Below are 21,648 nucleotides of genomic sequence, written 5' to 3' on the forward strand. Positions count from 1 at the left end.
AACATGCTTTCTCTTTTCTGCGGGGGTCGGGTATTAGAGAAAAATTTTGGAAAATTGGAAACAAGGAAAGAGATGGAGAATACGGAGCTTGTTTCTTCCCTGGAAGATGTTCTGCTGGCCAACAGCCCCTAATATACTGTGCTCGCCCTGGCTCCAGGATGTGGGAAGTGAACTTTGATGGAGAAGTTATAAGTACACATCAGTTTAAGAAACTCCTCTCATCACCACCTCTTCCCGTGATTAATCTAAGGTAATGATTTGTATGGCCAGTAGGGAGTATTTGAGGAACTTACAGGGAGGGTTTGGTTTGAAACCTCTGATATTCTACGCGCGTTAAAGATTTTATCATGCCTTTTAAGAGTGAAGTAGAATTTTTATTAAAAGATTCAGAGAAACCAAAAAGTCTTTAATCAATTATCTTTCATATACTTAAAGCAAATTCAATAAGGGCAAATGCAGTTAGGCTCTCGAATTTGTTTTGGAGGCAGAAATTTTCCTATATAGGGAAAAAGATACTTTTATATTTTGATTAAATTATTAATCACATTTACTTCCTAGATCAGAACCTCAGTATGATCATACGGTTGGATCATCCCAGTCTTTGTCTTTCCCCAAACTTTTACATCTTAGGTAAGTTTCTCCCTTCGATCCTTTAAAAAAAAAATGAACACTTAACTTTTCCTCTTTCTTTCTTGTTCAAGGCAGTTAGCTTTTCAAGCTTGTTTTTGTACTAAATCATTTTTAGAAAATTAGGAAATGACTGTTATGTGAAGTGTTCTACATATAAGAGGAATGAAAAAAAACATAGAAATATGCTTCCCTTTCTGTTTTGAACTGGCCTAAACCAGTTGGACACTTCAGAGTTGTTGAGAACTTTTGACAAATAGAGCTCAGAGCTGTAGATACACATTCTTTCTTTCTTTTTTATTTTATTTTTTTTTTGCGGTACGTGGGCCTCTCACTGTTGTGGCCTCTCCCGTTGCGGAGCACAGGCTCCAGATGCGCAGGCTCAGCGGCCATGGCTTATGGGCCCAGCCGCTCCGCAGCATGTGGGATCCTCCCAGACCAGGGCACAAACTCGTGTCCCCTGCATCGGCAGGCGGACTCTCAACCACTGCGCCACCAGGGAAGCCCTACATATTCTTTCATAGCCTCCTCTCCCTAGTGGGATATTTCAATGAAAGCAAGTCTCAGACTGAAGTCTCAGCATATGTATGTTTCTTAGCAGGCAGGCACAAAAGTTGTTGTAGAACTTGTTCTTGTAAGCTTGGTGAAATTTCAGCTCTCTATTCTTCAGGTACTTTACATGAAAGATCTACTCAAGGTGGATCCAGCCAGCCATATTCTAACATCCGAGTTCAGCTAGCCTTCTAGTTGGATTAGGTACAAAAAAGTCCACTATTTTTTTTTTTTTTTTTTTGCGGTATGCGGGCCTCTCACTGTTGTGGCCTCTCCCTTTGCGGAGCACAGGCTCCGGACGCGCAGGCCTAGCGGCCATGGCTCACGGATTTAGTTGCTCCGCGGCACGTGGGATCTTCCCGGACCGGGGCACGAACCCGTGTCTCCTGCATCAGCAGGCGGATTCTCAACCACTGCGCCACCAGGGAAGCCCAAAAGTCCACTATTAAGTGGCAGCACAGAGTGCCACTTAAAGCTATCAACTGCTGGGCTTGCCAGTTCTTACAGCTTGTTCTACAAGCATGGGCATGCCAGTGTATGATTTCCAGTCAATCTGTGTGTCTTGAACTCTTATTTCAACAGCAGAATATTATTTCTAATGTCTCTTAGGCTAATTAATAGGATCGCTAATGCAGATTCAGAGAATGTTATTTAGAGCTGGTATAGGGTACTCTGGACTTTGGCTCCTGATCAAGTTCTTTCAAAGGCTGACTAACCGTGCTTTGAATGTAATTTTAAAAAACACTTGAAATGTTAACTAACTGCCCCTAACTAACGTATGTGTATGTCACACTACCTATAATGCAATATTTGAAAATAAATTGTAAACAGTATAACTCTTTCACAAGTCTATAATTCATCCTAAAAGTTCTGGAGAAAGACAACTATTTATTTGCCCATAGTTAGATAAAGCATATTAAAAACTCTTTCTTTACGGCACTTATCACAGTTTATAATTACATATTCAAACAGTATTTATGCCTCTCTTACTCCTAGACAGTAAGGCCCTTGAGAGCATCATGTCTGTTTTGTTCACTGTGTTATTCTCAGTGTTTGGCATAATGCCTGGCACATCATAGACACTTAACATTTGTTAGGTATGGTGTGATATGTGGGGTGTGGGGAAGTCCCCTACCCAGGAGTATGTTTTCTAACGGCAAGGCCAGTCTGCTTGGTTCTCCTGGTAGTGTTTTTCCTTTGAGTTAAACTATTTAAAGCTCCCATACAAGTTCCTGCCATAGCTGACAAAGCCCTGCATGATCTGGCTCTGCCTACTCCTCAGCTTAAGCAATAATTAATGCCACCTTGAAGCTTTTACTGACTCCTCCAGTGACTCACGTTAGACACTTATTCCCTTGCACTGTTGTCACATCTTGTTCATTTCTCTGTCACCACCCTGTTTCACTGTACTATGAATATCCATCCCAGTACCAGATTGTCAACTCCTTTGCTATGGGCACAGTGCTAGGCACATAGAAGGTTCTCAAATAATGGCTAAATTAAAGAGTTTCACAAAGATTTTTTTGAAAAAACATGAGTAAAAGGGCTTTTCTTTACTTTTTTTCCCATGTGTACACTTGTGTTATGGTAACCTTCACTGTTACACCCACAAATTCTACAGGGAAGCAAATTTGTATGCTTCATCTTCTTTGGGGTACACTGGTGTTACTTTCTCTTCCTTAACTTTTTAAACAATGTTGTTAGGCTTATGTCCCTGTCTGTTTATTATCAATGAAGGGGAAGGGGATGAGGGGTGTGTAAATTACCAAGCCTCAGCTCTGATATTAGTCCCCCCCCACCCCCCACCCCCCACCTATTCATAAGGACTCTTTCCAAGCTGAATGTCAAGTTCAGTGTCAAAATCCTTATCCTGAAAAAAAAAAAAAATCCTTATCCTGTATCTCTTTATTCAGGGATCTTCTGGCCTCTGGGTTTTTTTTCCCCTCTGGCTCCTAAAGGCAGCCTTCCAATTTTACTTATTTTGGACTAGGACTCTGACCATTTCTTCCTTCTATGTGACAAAGATTACTTTCCCATAGGGACAGTGATCTGATCTTATATCGGCAAAATGTTTAATATTGTGTGAGGACTGAATTCCTGTTAAATATCACCGTTAGTTTCATTGCCACATGGTACCTTTTTTAGTACTCTTGGAGGCATAAACTTAAAAAAAAGTCCCTGTTCTCAAGATTATAGTTTGCTGGAGAGATGTAGTTTATTTCTAGAAAATGTTTAACAACAATAAAAAGTAAGAGTTGTGACAGTGCAATATATGATTAAGTGCCATTTGAGTGGGGTTGACGAGAAATAGATTGTGTGCAGGAGGGAGAGTGCTGTGGGCTGTTGGGGAGGATTTCAAAGGGCAGTAGAACTGGTTTTTTGTTTCTTTTTTTTTTTCTTTTTTTTTTTTTTAGTAGAACTGTTGCTGATGCTTAAGTGGTGGCTAGAATCAGACTGTTATATATAGGGAATGCTCTGACTGGGGATTACCAGTGGTGTATAAAAAAATAACAGCAGCCTCGAGAGAGTAGATGAGATATATGAGCAAAGGAGTATAGAAGGAGATGAGCAGAGATGGAGAGTACCAGAGGACTGGAAAGGAAGGTGGACCAAGAAGTAGTGTCCAGAGTCTAGGAAGGCGAGATTCAGGAAGGAAGGAACAGTCTGCAGAGTTGGCCTCTGCTTGGGGATCAAGAAAGAAAATGAGAAAGTAGGTTATTGGGTTTGGCATTTAGGAGATCTGTGACTTTCCAAGAATGTAGTTAAGTGGAATGATCAGGATTCCAGATAACAGTGGGTGGGTCAGTGAGGATAAATGAGGGTAGAAGTAGCTTCTATGAGGTATAGAGAAAACAGTCCAGGTTTTGGAGCCAGGCAGTCCTTGGTATAAATTCTGACTCTTCTGTATTCATGCTGAATGGCCTTCAACATGTTATTTATCTCTCTGGGCTTCAGTTTTTCTTTTTTATAAAATAGGGATAACACTCCTATCTTGATGAGATGCTACAAGGTTAGATAATATAGGTATAGCCTTTAATGAAAAAAATAAACTCCCATAGTTGACTGGTAGTTTTCAACCTTTTATTGCCCATATACAACTAAGGACATCAAAATATTACCCTCCCTGGGACTTCCCTGGTGGCGCAGTGATTAAAAGTCTGCCTGCCAACGCAGGGGACATGGTTCGAGCCCTGATCCGGGAAGATCCCACATGCCGCGGGGCAACTAAGCCCGTGTGCCACAACTACTGAAGCCCGTGGGCCTAGAGCCCTTGCTCCGCAACAAGAGAAGCCACTGCAATGAGAAGCCCACACACCACAATGAAGAGTAGCCCCCGCTCGCCTCAACTAGAGAAAGCCCGCGCACAGCAACAAAGACCCAATGAAGCCAAAAACAAATAAATAAATTAACATGTTAAAAAAAAAAAATATATATATATATATATATATATATATATATATATATATATATTACTCTTCCTGAAAGTGGCTCACTAGAGCAGTGATTGGTGGTTAGATGTGATGTTTAGTCTTTGTTTTAGATGTCATACCAGATATGGGAAGTTTAGATACTTTAGCAAACGTCAGGTAAGATACCAGCATTTTATTTTTCTAGAAGATATTTCGTGTATCTGAATTTTTCCCACTTTGTTGTCATATTATGCTATCTTTTACTGGCCTGTTGTTACAGACAGAAAAGAGGTGGTAGGATGTGATTGGCTGGATCAACTGTTGTGTTTTCTTTGTACAGGCTGATTTTGCTTTAATAGCTAATGTGAGGGTCTGAAATCAGGGAATTATAAACTTCTGATTCCGAGCAAACTAGAATTCTCTTGACCTCTTCCATTTTCTCTTGCAGTGAGCACTGTGTGCTGACTTGGACAGAAAGAGGAATTTATATTTTCCTTCCTCAAAATGTTCAAGTTCTTCTTTGGAGTGAAGTCAAGGGTAATTGTGTTTTTCTTCCTATGTAATTTTTAATTGCATGCTTGTGAAAGATTTAATTATTGTAGGAGGGTTCTCTTGCAGTGTAAGAAGTGGAAAATAGAATGAGGTGACATTTCTTTTAAAGATTAACATCATAGATATATTCCATTATAAGGTACTTACGAAGTATACATTTGTGAATCTATGTATAGTTATTTAGTTATTTTAAATACAATTTTAATTTATTCTTAAATATTAGCAACCACTGCTAAGGATTGAGTGGGTTAATTTTTCCCTCTACTTACCCTGAATCTTTATCCCTGTTAGAAGTCTTGCTTTAACTCCTGTTTTGTGTCTTAATAATTTAGGGTTGAAAAGTCCTTGTGGGAACAATAGCCATTTTATGTGGCTGAGGCAGAGAAAGTCAATCTCTGCATTCTTCTGGTTTAAACCAGAAATGGAGGAAATAAATCTAGCATTTTTAGCATGACTGCTCAGAGAGTGTATCTTGACTTTTGAGTCATTTTCTACTTTGTAAAAACATAAAAGAGAGGAAGGGACCATTACTTACTGATCTAACCAACATTGATTTCTCGTGAATTAAGTTTCCTAAGGGTGTCCCATGAAAACTAGTTTTTTAGGTCATTTCATGGTGTTCTGCCAAGACAGGTGTTTTTTCACAAACAGTTTGTTGATTTACACACTGCACTGAAATCTGTTACTGGTATCAGATTTGTAACTCAGAAATGTGATAGTCTGGCCTCCAAAGTGCCCTCTTTTTTTTTTTTTTTGTGGTACGTGAGCCTCTCAATGTTGTGGCCTCTCCCGTTGCGGAGCACAGCCTCCGGACGCACAGGCTCAGCGGCCATGGCTCACGGGCCCAGCTGCTCCACGGCATGTGGGATCTTCCCGGACTGGGACATGAACCCGTGTCCCTTGCATCGGCAGGCGGATTCTCAACCACTGCGCCACCAGGGAAGCCCCGAAGTGTGCCCTCTTTTAAAGTCCCAATTTCTTTTCACAAAAAATAACATTTTTAAAAACAGGACTTTAGATCAGAGAGATGTTTCTTTCTCTGTATCTTTTATTCTTGATGTATGATTTCTTCATTGAGATGCAAGTATAAAAATAGAGGTGAAATTCAATCAAGCCAAACCCTGTATAGAAAATTAATTTATTAGAATAATTTCAGCCATCGCAAAAATGGAAAAGGAGTACTTGGTTAATGTCCTGTGTGTTCACCCCTGTGGTTTTTGTAGATATTCAGGATGTGGCTGTCTGTAAGAATGAGCTGTTCTGTTTGAACCTAAATGGGAAGGTCTCCCATCTTTCCCTGTTATCTGTGGAACGTTGTGTGGAACGCCTGCTAAGGAAAGGCCTTTGGAACCTGGCTGCTCAAACTTGCTGTCTTTTCCAAAATTCTATCATTGCCAGCAGAGTGAGTCAGAAAACTTACATGTTCATCTGGGTTGTTAAAACCATTCTAGCTTGCAGGATTGTGCTACACAGTTGCTTGTCTTTATTAGCCTGCAGATTAAGCAGCAGTAAACCCCCAAAGGAAGCATGACAGATAAATCTAGAGTGGGGATGGGGGTGAGAAAAACTGTATACTTTCCATTTAAAAAAATCAAATTTACCCACAAATTTATTTGAATTTCAAGCCTTGTTTTAAGTGAAATTATTATATGTACAGGAACTCTAAATTCTTAATTCCTAAGAGAATTCTTATAAGTCTTTTACTAGCTTTTAAAGCCCTTTTAAAGCACCTTTGAGGTTTTATGTTCTATGTTAGACCTCTTTCAATGTATTGGCCATTTGAATATAGATTTAGTTACAAACAGAAAGCTCTCCTATTGGTTCTACTTATCCTTTTATTAGGGAAGAAAAACTTTGACTATAGATAAATTGGAACATTTGAAATCTCAGCTGGACTTAACAACCTATGGTGATCTGATTTCCCAACTGGAAGAATTGATCTTAAAATTTGAACCTTTGGATTCAGCTTGTAGCAGTAGAAGAAGCTCCATTTCATCACATGTAGGTATTCTCACTTTTAAAAGGGTTTTGCTCTACTGTAAGATTGTTCTACATTAGGTTGTACTTATTTACCTCTAGGATTCCAAAACTTACCTTCCTTTCCATGTTGTATATTGTTTGGGGGGGTGGTGAAGAGGGGGCTTTCTTTCAGGTGTTGGACAACCTTATGAAGCCTTCATTTTAGGTGTGTCTTAGAGCTGCATTTTGTTTTGTCATTGTTTATTATATTCTGTTTGAAAATATACCTCATATGGCCTCCAGAACAAGTTAAGTTACCCCTAATATGTGATTTCAGATGCTTCATGCCAGCTTGAGTCTCAGTGCAGCTCAGGATTGTCTCATTTAATCCTCATTCTCACATTCTCACATTCTCATAGCCAGACTTCATGGAGACCCACTAGAGAATATGGTAGCATGATGCCATGAGCAGGTGAGAGGGACCTGGCTGCCAGGAGCCTAGACCTTGCTCGCCATTTTGTTCTAATAAGCCATAATTGTTGTTAATCACTTGTTTCTTTTAGTGTTGTTTTTCCTCTTAAAAAGCTATATCGTGTTATAAAAGTTTTAACTTTTCTTTCATTCTTTTTCTTTTTAGGAAAGTTTCAGCATCTTGGACTCTGGTATTTATCGTATCATTAATAGTAGAAGAGGCAGTCAGTCAGATGAAGACTCTTGTTCCCTTCACAGCCAAACCCTCTCAGAAGATGAGAGACTTAAAGAATTCACCTCACATCAAGAAGAGGACCAACCAGATCAGTGTTGTGGCTCACACGGAAATGAAGGTGAGGAATGTGTCTTTTATTGGTTGCTGATGTGAAGCAGTTATTTTCTGTGGCTTCTGTTTGCCAAGATTATCTCATGCATAGAGTTTTCTACAAGGTGTTAATAATTTTTATTAAGTTGTTAGACTTTCCATCCAGACCTATTGATCTGTTCACCATTAGAAGAATGGATTTATGTTTAGTTGGGTTTTTTTTCCCCTCCTGTTTAGGCTAACATTGGTAAAGTACCTAATTATTATCATGCATCAAAGTGCTGGAAAGTTTAAGAAAGGAGGTCATTAACCAAAAGAGTGGAATGATTTTATCCTAACCAAATTATTTTCCATTCGGAATGAAAAATTACTACAGTCTTGGGGGTCATTGCCTTCACTTTTCGATGTTCAAGTATTCCTGTGACCGAACAGTTGAGAAGAGATTAATAGAGACGCTAAGCTTCCTTTCTGACTTATGGGGATTCAGCGTTAGTAGGAAAAATGAAGGTACCTGCCCAAGTGTTTTATATGTGGACCATCCCGTGCATCTTGTAAACCTGTGTTCCACTTTTTGTATTTGGCTCAGTTGTGATTTTGGTATTGAATCCTTCATTTCCTTTGCTTTATTCATTTCAGAGTTTCTTTAAAGATTAAAAAACTCTTCATGTGATTAGATTTTATTTTTTCTCCCCAATTCCATTCATCAGACAATGTTTCACATGCTTCAGTGATGTTTGAGACAGATAAGAATGAAACTTTCCTCCCCTTCGGCATTCCACTGTCATTTCGTTCTCCATCTCCTCTTGTGTCTCTTCAGGCTGTCAAGGAAAGGTAAACTCATTAGTCTTGTCATTTAATCCCACTTACGGTTTTACTTCAGTTGTCATGTTAGGCACTTTTGCACTGAAAATGGAAAGACATTTTAAATGAGGAAAAAGAAAGTCTCTAGATTATTCCTCATATAGCCTGTTATACGAAGCTGTTTACTTCTCATTTCAATCTTGGGGAATTTATCTTCCCTCTTTGTTTGAGTACCTGGATATTTGAGTTGTTACAAATGTGTTTATTTTCCCCCTCAGGCTGAGCAAAAGTTTAAAAATGTTTTTTCCTCATCCCTGATAGGAACAATTTCCATATATCATTAGTAATTTCTTAACTTAATCATTTCTCAGTTAGGGCTCAGAATTGAAGACTCTTCAGAAGTCTTTCTAGCTACTCCATGGGCCCAGAATTGACTTACATGAATTTATGTTCAAGTTTTTACACGTAAACATTTTACCATAATAGGATAAAGTCTTCATAATTATAACTTAATAATTATACAATGTGTCATTGAGTCCCTGTATTATGAATAAACTAATGATTTCTGTAAAAACAAAGAAAGACATTTGAGTTTGAAAAAGAAGACTTCTGCAGCTCCTTCACTGCTAATGGGAGTTTTACTGGATACAAATTTTGCGTTTTCAAAGGATATATTGTGACAAATCAGCAGCTGAGTTTCCTGAAGAAGTTCTTTGGCTAGGATGGGGCAGGTTTTCACATGGCCTTCTTTGCCTAAGTAGACAGAAACATTGCAGGCACAGCTGCAATTAAAGACCTTTTCTTTAGGATTGAATCAGAGTAGTTTAGTAAATGAAGTAAATCCTTATTATAAATTTTACATGGGCCTTATATGAAATATGTAATTGATTAAGGAAGTTGCTATAAAGAGTCTTTCTTTATAGCAAGTAAAGAAAGACTTGCTAAGTCCAAGTTGCCTTCAGGGACTGACAGGAACATAGATAACTCAGATACTGAAATTTTCATTCTTGGCAGTAATGAGATTCTTTCCATATTAGTTTATTGGTATTTGACTTCCAGCGTTTCTAGCTTTGTGCGTAAAACTACTGAGAAGATTGGCACCCTTCATACGAGCCCTGATCTGAAAGTGAGACCAGAACCCAAGAGTGATGAGCAGTCATGTGAAGAGGATGTGGGTCCAGTTACTTGTCCAAAGGAGGAAAACACTGAGTAAGCCGTTGCAGAGAAATCTGTGTAAATTCTAGAGGACACAATTGTCGGTTTGAAGAGAGCCGTAAACCAGGTCCTCTTGAAGAAGACACATGTATGACTCTGTTCATTGTAGATTATTTGCATAGCTTATAAAAACTGTGAATACCACAGAGTAAGTGTTGGAAAATTACATCAACCCATAACAAGTCTGTTGAGACAGAATTTTAATTTAGCATCTCTTCTTCCATCTTTCCCCTGAACAACTTCCTTCACCTCCAGATCTCTTCAGACTTCTGCGATGTTAGGGAAGGAGTATTAGAGTAAGAGTAGGATAACCCAGGATATAGGCCTTGTTCTGGTTCTGCTTCTGACTAGCATGTGATGTTGGTGACTAATGCCCTCTGGCCTGTAAGATGAGAGCATTGGCATTAATGTCGTCACGGGCCTTCCTATGATATGCTGGTGGCATAGTCCTTATGTAGTGGAGTTGTAGCAGAGCCTTTGGTCTGGCACAGTGTGAAGTATCTTGTCCATCTGGTCTCTTCCTTTTCTCATAATTCAGGGGATCTGGGCATTGGAGGCAGGCAAGCTCAGCACTCACCCAGGAATTGAGATAGACCCACAGGGCCAGTGTATACTGACTGGACATTCAGATGAGAAAAAAGGTGTGTTACCCTTAGAGTAACTTAGTTATGAATCCATATGTATATCGGGAAAAAAGTGTAGATAGTGCTGTGGCATTTAAGGCAGCCGTCAGTCTGACGTTAGCCCACCTTTCCAGCTTCATTTCCAACCACATCTTTCTAAGCACTCTAAATTCCAGTCCTGTCAGAGAAGTGGGTGTGTACACCTCACTACTTTTCTTCATGCTGTTTCTCCCACCTGCAGTATTTTCCCCCCACTTTTCCTAATGCAAATACACCTCCTCAGGAAAGCTTCTTTTGATTGCCTAGTCAGAATAATTATTCCTTTTTCTGTGCTTTCAGATCACAGTGCTTGTGCTGCTCTTTATCATTCATTCTATTCTCCCCCCCCCCCACCCCGTACGCGGGCCTCTCACTGTTGTGGCCTCTCCGGTTGCGGAGCACAGGCTCCAGACGCGCAGGCTCAGCGGCCATGGCTCATGGGCCTAGCTGCTCCGCGGCATGTGGGATCTTCCTGGACCGGGGCATGAACCCGTGTCCCCTGCATCGGCAGGCGGACTCTCAACCACTGCGCCAGCAGGGAAGCCCTCTATTCTTTTTTATATTACAGTTGTTTTCTCTTGCCTTTCTTCCTGACTAGGGCTTACTCTGACTTGAACTTACTCATCTTGAAGCCATGGACCATGTTTTATCCTCATCTATTTGTTTCATATATCATTAAGTACAGCATCTACCACTTAGTGAGCACTTAGAAATATTTGCCCAAGGCGGTTCTAATCCCCTTTAACTCTTCTCACACTTCTCTAGGGGAAAAGAAGAAGTAACTAGTCAACCTCCAGAAGAGGACAAGTTTCAAGAGCTCAAAATGGCAACAGCAGAAGCAATGTGAGTATTTATGGGTGAGAATGTTTTATAGTGAGTGGGAATGACTTTTTGAGATCATTAGTAGTGGTCCTGAGACAGTGTGGGGCAGAGGCAGTTTCATTTGGAATTGAAATTCATGAATTAATACAAAGGTAATGTTCTCTGTGTTGCTCTCTTGCTACTGAGATAATTGTTATTTAAAGAGTTGAAAAGTAACATTTATTCTGGATAAGTAATGTTGTATCTGTTAGGCTTATTTAGCATGAAACGGTTTGTTTTTGAAAAACCACGTAAAACATAAATTTCATACTTGTCTGTCTTATATAGGACCAAGCTGCAGGACCCACTGGTATTGTTTGAACCACAGTCTCTGAGAATGGTTTTACAGGAGTGGCTTTCACAGTTAGAAAAAACATTTGCCATGAAGGACTTTTCAGGCATTTCAGATACTGACAACTCATCCATGGAATCAAACCAGGGTATGCTATTGCTTGATGAGTCAAAAAAGGGAATATTAGACGAAGAAGATGAAAAAGAAAAAAGGGACTCTTTAGGCAATGAAGAAACTGTTGATCAAGCAGCATGTGAATCTGTAAATAGTCTGAGGGAGTCCTTGGATGATGACATTTTTCAAGTATGTTCTCCATGCAGTATAGCAGACAGTCTTCAGAAGGACCTGGCTGAAGTGACAACATTGTGTTTGGAACTGAATGTATTGAATTCTGAGATCAAAAGTGCAAGTAGACATGTAGACCACACTTTGCAACAGTGCTCTCCTGAAATTCTGGCTTGTCAGTTCCTAAAGAAGTACTTTTTTCTTCTGGACTTGAAAAGAGCAAAGGAGAGCATCAAGCTGAGTTATACTAACAGTCCTTGTGTTTGGGATACTTTTATTGAAGGATTGAAAGGTAATAATCAGATTGCCTTATCAAAGATAGAAGTTTATATAGAGGACAGTAGCATCTTGGCATTTTTGAGTTTAAAGAAGAAGATTTAAGTAGAAAATCACCTCTGTTCTGGTCAACCATCCATTCAGTTTTCCACTCAATTTAGTCTTTTGTTGTTCTTTTATTTTCTGTTGAGATTGCTCACTTTTTAAAAAATTGAAGTATAATCGATTTACAACTCAATTTAATTTGTAATAGTTCTTGCAACTGTTATAAGAAGTTAGTTTTATTTCTCTCACAGTCATTCAGAAAATGATACAGCAATGTTGGAGAAGTTGGGTTTAAGTAAAATTTTATAAATGCAGATATATGAAAACCAGAAAATACCTCATGTAACTTACTAATATAGAGATAATATATACCATTTATTGAGTACTCACCAAGTGCCAGATAATATGCTAAACACTTTGCCAGCATTCTTTCATTTCATCCTTACAACACTTTGGAGTAGATGGTGCTATTCTGTTTAATAGGTAAGGAAACTGAGGCACAGAGAGATTATAATGGTTGAGTAGGCTAAACTGCTGTAATATCTCATAATAACTGAGATACAATATAATAACTCAGATATGGTAGTTTATTTCTTGCTCATATATCAGCCCAGGCATGTGGTAACTCAGGGTTCCAAGTTCCTTCCATTTTTTTGGTCTCTATCCTCCCTTAGGGCTGATGATTAAGACTGGGTTGATATGTCCAGGGGGAAGCATGTGAAAGAGGCAGACAGGCTTTTACAGGGAGGTGTGGCCTGGTAGTGGCTTACATCTCTTCTGTTGGTGAGAATTCTATCTCATGGCCCACCTATCTGTAAAGGAGTCTGGGAAATGACCTCTCCAGGTGTCTAGAAGGAAGAGGATGGACATGGGTCAGGAGCTTGCATGTCTGCCTCAGAGATTTTGGTGGGCAGTCAGTAGCCTCTACTTCGCACTTGATTGGAGGTCACACTGTTGGTCATGCTCATGTAGAAACCAGCTTTCATACCCTAGAGGCCATGCCTGCCCTTTCTACTACATAGTCCCATGTTTTTGAACAGGTGGATTTTCTTAACTCAAAACTCTGAATAACAGATGTCATGTTTCTAATAATTGATGTAGACTTTAAGCAAACTTTTCATTCATTACCAAGAGTGAGTAGTCACAAGTAGAGATACATTTTTATATTATCTGACTTAAAGATCATTAAGGTTTCTGGAAACAAGGCTCTATGATTACAGTTCAGCCTCAATTCACATTTAGCAGTTAAAAGCATAAGAAATGATTTCAGCTTCTTTTGCTGAATTGAGGTAGACTGTCTTTTATGTTGAAGTAAGAAAAGTTATTTCTTTTCAAATAAGTTCAAATGTTTGATATTACTTACTGGAAATTTGCTATATCTGTCTCTATTATGTGATTGTACCCAACCTTTGTTACAGGAAAATAGCAAAAAAAATAACCACTTCATCAACCTGAGTGGTTAACTTATTGCCGGAGCTGGCTGGAGCAAGTGTGGTGGGTGTTTGAGATGATGCAGCTGCTTCCAAATTGAATTTAAGGGGATAAGTTTGGCTTAGAGCCCACCCAATCATAAAGCTTTCCCTCACTTCATATGCTCTAAATGATGGCCTTCTCCTCTGAATCCCTTTAAATACTTACTGTCTGACCCAGTCAAATTGGAAATAATGAAACTGGGAAAAATTGATATTTTTTTTAAACAAATATATTGGAAATTGAAGGTTTGGCTCTTTAGAAATGGTCTGTTGAACAGGTTCCACTCTTCTAATGATGTTGTAATCATGAAAACAGCTTTGGAACTGTTCTTTGGGGTTTATCTTCAGAGCTAGTTGGAAACTTCTTGTAAAAACTCATTCATTTTACTTTAGATTCATATATATGTAAACATATATATTTTTTAACTACAAGTAGTTTTAACTAGTTCTTCACTCACTTTATTTACACAGTTGGCTTTAAATGACTTGGCTATTCCTCAAAGTCAGATCTTTCTTTGGAGGAAGATTTGCTATAACTGATGTTTTTTAAAAATAGGTCAAATATTTTTAAGTTAATTTAATTAAATTTAATTAACTAATTTTGTTCCAAAGGATGGATTAGGGATACCAGTTCTAGAAAAAAACTGAAGAATTTGGCATTGATGGTAGAAATATAGCTTATATATATATATATTAGCTTGCATATATAATAGCTTATATATAATAGCTTGTATATGTAATATGTATATCACATATGTAAAGGGGACATTTTCAATGGTAATAGTCACGTATTGGTTATCTGTTCCTTTATCTTGTTTAAAACTTCCAATATGCTTTGCCTCCCAATTTGATTTTTTTTTAAACATCTTTATTGGAGTATAATTGCTTTACAATGGTGTGTTAGTTTCTGCCTTATAACAAAGTGAATCAGTTATACATATGCATATGTTCCCATATCTCTTCCCTCTTGCATCTCCCTCCCTCCCAGCCTCCCTATCCCACCCCTCTAGGTGGTCACAAAGCACCGAGCTGATCTCCCTGTGCTATGCGGCTGCTTCCCAGTAGCTATCTATTTTACGTTTGGTAGTGTATATATGTCCATGCCACACTCTCAGTTTGTCACAGCTTACCCTTCCCCCTCCCCATATCCTCAAGTCCATTCTCTAGTAGGTCTGTGTCTTTATTCCCATCTTGCCCCTAGGTTCCTCAAGACTTTTTTTTTTTCCGTTAGATTCCATATATATGTGTTAGCATACAATATTTGTTTTTCTCTTTCTGACTTACTTCACTCTGACAGACTCTAGGTCCATCCACCTCACTACAATAACTCATTTTCGTTTCTTTTTATGGCTGAGTAATATTCCATTGTATATATGTGCCACATCTTCTTTATCCATTCATCTGCTGATGGAAACTTAGGTTGCTTCCATGTCCTGGCTATTGTAAATAGAGCTGCAATGAACATTTTGGTACATGACTCTTTTTGAATTATGGTTTTCCCAGGGTATATGCCCAGTAGTGGGATTGCTGGGTCATATGGTAGTTCTATTTTTAGTTTTTTAAGGAACCTCCATACTGTTCTCCATAGTGGTGTATCAATTTACATTCCCACCAGCAGTGCAAGAGGGTTCCCTTTTCTCCACACCCTCTCTAGCATTTATTGTTTGTAGATGTTTTGATGATGGCCATTCTGACCGGTGTGAGTTGATATCTCATTGTAGTTTTGATTTGCATTTCTCTAATGAGTAATGATGTTGAGCATTCTTTCATGTGTTTGTTGGCAATCTGCATATCTTCTTTGGAGAAATGTCTATTTAGGTCTTCTGTCCATTTTTGGATTGGGTTGTTTGTTTTTTTGATATTGAGCTGCATGAGCTGCTTGTAAATTTTGGAGATTAATCCTTGGTCAGTTGCTTCATTTGCAAATATTTTCTCCCATTCTGAGGGTTGTCTTTTGGTCTTGTTTATGGTTTCCTTTGCTATGCAAAAGCTTTTAAGTTTCATTAGGTCCCATTTGTTTATTTTTGGTTTTATTTCCATTTCTCTAGGAGGTGGGTCAAAAAGGATCTTGCTGTGATTTATGTCGTAGAGTGTTCTGCCTATGTTTTCCTCTAAGAGTTTGATAGTGTCTGGCCTTACATTTAGGTCTTTAACCAATTTTGACTTTATTTTTGTGTATGGTGTTAGGGAGTGTTCTAATTTTATACTTTTACATATAGCTGTCCAGTTTTCCCAGCACCACTTATTGAAGAGGCTGTCTTTTCTCCACTGTATATTCTTGCCTCCTTTATCAAAGATAGGGTGACCATATGTGCATGGGTTTATCTCTGGGCTTTCTGTCCTCTTCCATTGATCTATATTTCTGTTTTTGTGCCAGTGCCATACTGTCTTGATTACCCAATTTGATTTTTTTTTTTTTTTTTTTTTTTTGCCGTACATGGGCCTTTCACTGTTGTGGCCTCTCCCGTTGCGGAGCCTGCGCTCCGGACGTGCAGGCTCAGCGGCCATGGCTCATGGGACTAGCCGCTCCGCGGCATGTGGGATCTTCCTGGACTGGGGCATGAACCCGTGTCCCCTGCATCGGCAGGCAGACTCTCAACCACTGTGCCACCAGGGAAGCCCCCAATTTGATTTTAAAGTCCTTAAAAGCAGAGGTTGTCTCTTGTTCTGTTTTTGTCTCTCCTATGATGCTTTACAAATGTTGGGACTTGCACACAGTAGGTGCATGACTAATGATTGTTGATTAATGTGTTCATGAATAAAATATTTACCACTTCATCATGAGATGAAGGGAAAGGGGTGTGCTTTGTCTTTTAGAAATGGCAAGTTCCAATCCTACATATATAAAGATGGAAGAAGGCGACCTTCCAACAAGATTAAAGTTATTGGATGACTTGGTCTCTTTTGACAGTCCTTTGTTGATTGCTTATGCTACCCGGTGAGTGGTCCTATATGTTGTTCATGTGAACTAAAGCACAGACATTTTCTTCTTCTCATTCTGTAAAGTTTTACTCTGTTACGTGTTGAGCAGCTTCTTGTTAGTATATTTATTTTCATTTCTAATAAATATGTAGATAATGTAACCAAGTTATATTATCTTACTGAAGTTGGAGACTAACATGTTTTGTTTTTAAATGCAGATTGTATGAGAAATTTGGAGAATCTGCCCTTCGATCCTTAATCAGGTTTTATCCATCCATTTTGCCTTCAGATGTCATGCAACTTTGTCATCATCATCCTGCTCAGTTTTTGGCTTATTTAGACAGTCTGGTAAAATCAAGGCCTGAAGATCAACGGTGAGAAGGAGAGAATATTTGCGGACCCTCTTTTTTTTTTTTTTGGGGGGGGGGGACTCTCTTTTGATAGGGCACAGTTGGAACATTTTTACTATTAACTGCCACAGGATTGAGGCACCTGCTATGGAAGAGGAGGATTTGGGCAGTTATGTTCCATTCTTTCACAATTCACAGCACACACCACAAATGTGCACATAACCCACACTTCTCTTTCCCCTCTCTCAGAGATTCTCAGATCAACAGTGTAAAATTAAACTCTGCTTCAAAGCCTAGGCTAAGACAGATAAGCTTCCTTGTTGTCTCTGCCAGTGAGTGGATTTTCTGCCACCTTTTTGTTGGTGATATATCCCAGCTTTTTGTGGGTGAATCTCAGTTCCAGCTCTTAACTTCTTTGGCCTGAGGCCTCACTTCCTATCTCCACATGGCAGTAAACACACATGTCCTTTGGTTATTGAGAATGGCAACTTCCCCCCTCTGTTTCTTCTGATTGGTTCACATTTGCTATACTGGATTTATTTCTCCTTTTTTTTTTGGTGCTTTGGTATTTTCCTTATTATCTTGAAGCTCAACTGTTCAGTTAAAAGGCTATTAGATTTTCACCAGCATTTCTATACGTTTTGAAGCAGAAGAGTTTTCAAGTTATTTCATCCACTGTCTTGATCCCTTAATAACATTTTCTTCACATCTACACAGTTTATCTTTCCTTTCTCAGCATGAATATTGGTGATTTTTTCCCCAACTTTCTCTTAGGCCATTCTTCCTTGAGTCCCTCCTACAACCTGAGTCTCTAAGATTGGATTGGCTGCTGTTGGCAGTGTCCCATGATGCTCCTCCAAGCACCAGCACTATGGATGATGAAGGAGACCCCAGGTATAGAAGGAGTCCTGTTTCTAAGCTCTGCTGCTCCTTTGGAATGGAGCCAGTTTATTCACATATAGCATTCTGGGCTTACTTCAGGAACAGCTATGGAAGCGACTGACCCAAGTCACGGTAGTAATCAGATTGAGTGTACTGCTTAGTGGTTCTGAACATTTTTTGAATCACAGACCCTCTAAGAATCTGATGATTCCTCTCAGAAAAATGCACATTCATGCAAAATTTTGCACATGATTGCAGAGAATTAAACTGGGCTACTGAAACTCTTTCATGGACCAACATTAAGAGACCTTGATGATTAAACCTGTGTTAGAAGAAAATTGTTAGAAAATTGTGTGTGTGTGTGTGTGTGTGTGTGTGTTCCTAGAATTTGCCACGGGATTTTTAGATGTAATCTGATTTAGGATTTTTTTAAACTTTGACTTTTTTTAAAAAAAAGCTTTTCTAGTACATTTAAAAATTTTTTAATTTACTTTTTGGCTGCATTGGGTCTTCGTTGCTGTGCACGGGCTTTCTCTAGTTGTGGTGAGCGGTGGCTTCTCTTGTTGAGGAGCATGGGCTCTAGGCGCGTGGGCTTCAGTAGTTGTGGCACACAGGCTCAGTAGTTGTGGCTCACAGGCTCTAGATTTGCAGGCTCAGTAGTTGTGGAGCACGGGCTTAGTTGCTCCGCAGCATGTGGGATCTTCCTGGACCAGAGATCAAACCCGTGTCCCCTGCATTGGCAGGCGGATTCCTAACCTTTGCGCCACTGGGGAAGTCCCTGATTAGGATTTTTTAAAAAAAGAATTCATAAAAAATACACACTGTTACTTGTAATCTATCAGAAGTATTCCTCGTGTTTTCCCCCAGGAGAAACTTTTTAAAAGCTCCCAAAATGGGCTTCCCTGGTGGCACAGTGGTTGAGAATCCGCCTGCTGATGCAGGGGACACGGGTTCGTACCCCGGTCCGGGAAGATCCCACATACCGCGGAGCAGCTGGGCACGTTAGCCATGGCCGCTGAGCCTGTGCATCCGGAGCCTGTGCTCCGCGCTCCGCAACGGGAGAGGCCACAACAGTGAGAGGCCCGCGTACCAAAAAAAAAAAAAAATAAAAAAATAAAAGCTCCCAAAATGCCTATCTTATATGCCTAGGGAAAAAGGTCTGGAAGGATATAAAATGGCTATCAATGAGTGATGGAATTATGAGCTTCTATCTTTTGCTTTTGATTACTAAAATATATAATTAAAAAATAAACAGGTATTTGTCATTGGAAAAATAGCTGTTTTAATTTTTCAAAGGCCAAGTAGAAATGTTTGAAAAATATGATAATGGAAAAAATATAATTAAACTCTATTCTTACCTATCAGCTGACGAATAAGCATTTTTGTAGAGTTTATTTCCTGTCTAATTTACTGATTTTTTTTTCACTTTTCAGACCTCATTCCCACTTGTTTTCCTGGGGTTACAGTCAGCTAATCCTTCATCTAATTAAACTTCCTGCAGATTTTACAACAAAAGAGAAAGTGACTGACATCTGTAGGTCTCATGGGTAAGTGAGAATTTTCCTAGAAGCTGAAGTTAAGATTAGAATCATTTTAGTTAGTAACTTTGTAGTTAGGGGCCTGAACAGATATGCTTTGTCATTTGGGATTTTTTTTTGCTACATAAAGGTGGCTTTTTGTTTTAAGTGATAATAAACATCTTTTTTTGTCTTAAATTTTGTGCGTATTTTATTTTGTGTGTGCAAGAGACTGGTCCTTGCTCATTCCTCTCTCCCCCTTTTGCTTAGTTGTTAGCCCCAGTTCTCAGGTTTTTTTAAATTAAGCACCAGGCTGTGTGGTACAAGTTATAATTGATACAGTTTCGGAGAAGGGAGAGATCAGAATGGCCTTGGTAGAATGGCTGGTGAAGGACTTAGGGAGGAGGTGAGACTTTGAGGTAAGCCCTAAGGCTGGGTAGGATTTGTATTCAAACAGGAGCCAGGAGGAGGGCAAGTCAGATGAGACAAACAGCAAGAGCAAGGCCATGAAAAACTGACATTGCTTTGTTTTTTGTTTTGTTTTTTTTTTTGCGGTACGCGGAGCTCTCACTGTTGTGGCCTCTCCCGTTGCGGAGCACAGGCTCCGGATGTGCAGGCTCAGTGGCCATGGCTCACGGGCCTAGCCGCTCCGCGGCATGCGGGATCTTCCCAGACCAGGGCAGGAACCCGTGCCCCTGCATTGGCAGGCGGACCGTCAACCACTGCACCACCAGGGAAGCCCTGACATTGCTTTTTATCTGTACCACATATTCGTCAGTTATTCATGGCCTGAAGATGTTATCTTATGGCTTTACCTGGATTACTGTCTTTTGGAGATAGGGACATGTGTCTTCCTTTTCCCTCATGATGCATAATTCATAAAGTGGTAGGCACTTGGTACATATTTGTTCACTGATAATGAGGGATGAGATTGGCCAGATGGTGGGGTCATGAGATCATATAGGACCTTGAAAGGTGGTTAGAAGAATTTAGTTATCAGCAGAGACCCTTTTAGCCTTTTTTGGTACAAAAATGACATGATAAAATGGAGGTTTCTGGAGATCATTTCTGGTTTCATACGTGAGAAAGATTGGAGACGAGAAAGGAAGGCCAGCTAGGAAGCTGGTGCAGTAATTCAGGTATGACCAAATTGATTCTAGGTCAGCAGAAGGGCACATCTGGTGGCACATTTCAAAGGAAAATGCAGTGGGACCTGTAGATACTGGGTATAGCAAATGAAGGAAGGGGAAGAGTCAATGAGAACTTCCAAAGTTTGCATACTTGGGGAAGAAATATGCTAGTTTGTTATTGAACCTTAAAGTTTATGAAGTGTATAAGCTTAAATGTCTCATAATTGGGGCTTGGCCTCAAATGTCAGTATTTATCACTAGCTTTATTTATTTATTTTCTTAAATGCTCTAGATCAGGGCTGTCTAATAGAATTTTCTGAGGCAGTGGAAATATTCTATCGCGCTGTCCAGTATGGTAACCACTAGTCACATGTGGCCATTAAGTACTTGAAATATGTATTGGTCAACTGAAGAACTGACTTTTAAATTTTATTTAATTTAAATGTAAATAGCCACACTTGGCTAATATCTACAGTATTGGACTGCACAGCTCCAGATAAATTCACTGCCTTTTACTCCTCTCTCCAACTTTGGTCTCTTTAAAGTTTCTGGCCTGGATATCTTATTCTCTGTTTGGAGCTGGGGAGAAGAAGAGAGGCCTTCACGAATATTGTGTATCTGAATGATATGAGCCTGATGGAAGGGGACAATGGTATGTAAATCCCAATTGTTTATTCTTGGTTATAGTATTTTAGAAGTCACTACAGACTATTCAATAAAGAAATTTGATAAATATTTCAATGATCATTTATGTTATTCTAGCTAGCTGTCACATTTTTGGAGTGTTTTTTTGGGGGGGATCTGTACTATTTGGTATACCATGAAATCATAGCTAGAAATAAACTACAGGCAACTTTTCTGTTTCATGAGTGCCTACCATGTGAGGCATTATATTGATACCTGATGCTTTTCCATATGCTGTTTAAATGAGATATTAAACCTGTGGGATAGTTACTATTATTTCCATTTATTAAAAGTTATGATTGAGGCCCAGAAAAAGGATAATTAGTTTCCCCAAGTCATACAACTAGTTAATGCTGGA

At 39.3% G+C, this 21,648-nt stretch overlaps 1 protein-coding gene across 2 annotated transcripts in view; it reads left to right on the plus strand.

Annotated features, from left to right (window-relative positions):
- Positions 1-21,648, plus strand: part of HPS5 (HPS5 biogenesis of lysosomal organelles complex 2 subunit 2) — a 44,007-nt gene that overhangs the window by 14,601 nt on the left and 7,758 nt on the right. For both annotated transcript variants that reach the window (XM_059068820.2, XM_067038114.1), the window contains 15 exons: positions 38-250; positions 559-630; positions 5,038-5,126; positions 6,365-6,543; positions 6,984-7,142; positions 7,738-7,924; positions 8,604-8,727; positions 9,757-9,906; positions 11,340-11,417; positions 11,724-12,304; positions 16,623-16,743; positions 16,946-17,101; positions 17,852-17,971; positions 19,393-19,506; positions 21,152-21,258. In XM_059068820.2, coding sequence (XP_058924803.1) covers positions 38-250; positions 559-630; positions 5,038-5,126; positions 6,365-6,543; positions 6,984-7,142; positions 7,738-7,924; positions 8,604-8,727; positions 9,757-9,906; positions 11,340-11,417; positions 11,724-12,304; positions 16,623-16,743; positions 16,946-17,101; positions 17,852-17,971; positions 19,393-19,506; positions 21,152-21,258 — 2,450 coding nt within the window. The remainder of the gene's footprint in view (positions 1-37; positions 251-558; positions 631-5,037; positions 5,127-6,364; positions 6,544-6,983; positions 7,143-7,737; positions 7,925-8,603; positions 8,728-9,756; positions 9,907-11,339; positions 11,418-11,723; positions 12,305-16,622; positions 16,744-16,945; positions 17,102-17,851; positions 17,972-19,392; positions 19,507-21,151; positions 21,259-21,648) is intronic.

This window comes from Kogia breviceps, chromosome 7 (assembly GCF_026419965.1).
Source record: "Kogia breviceps isolate mKogBre1 chromosome 7, mKogBre1 haplotype 1, whole genome shotgun sequence".
NCBI classification, from domain to species: domain Eukaryota; kingdom Metazoa; phylum Chordata; class Mammalia; order Artiodactyla; family Physeteridae; genus Kogia; species Kogia breviceps.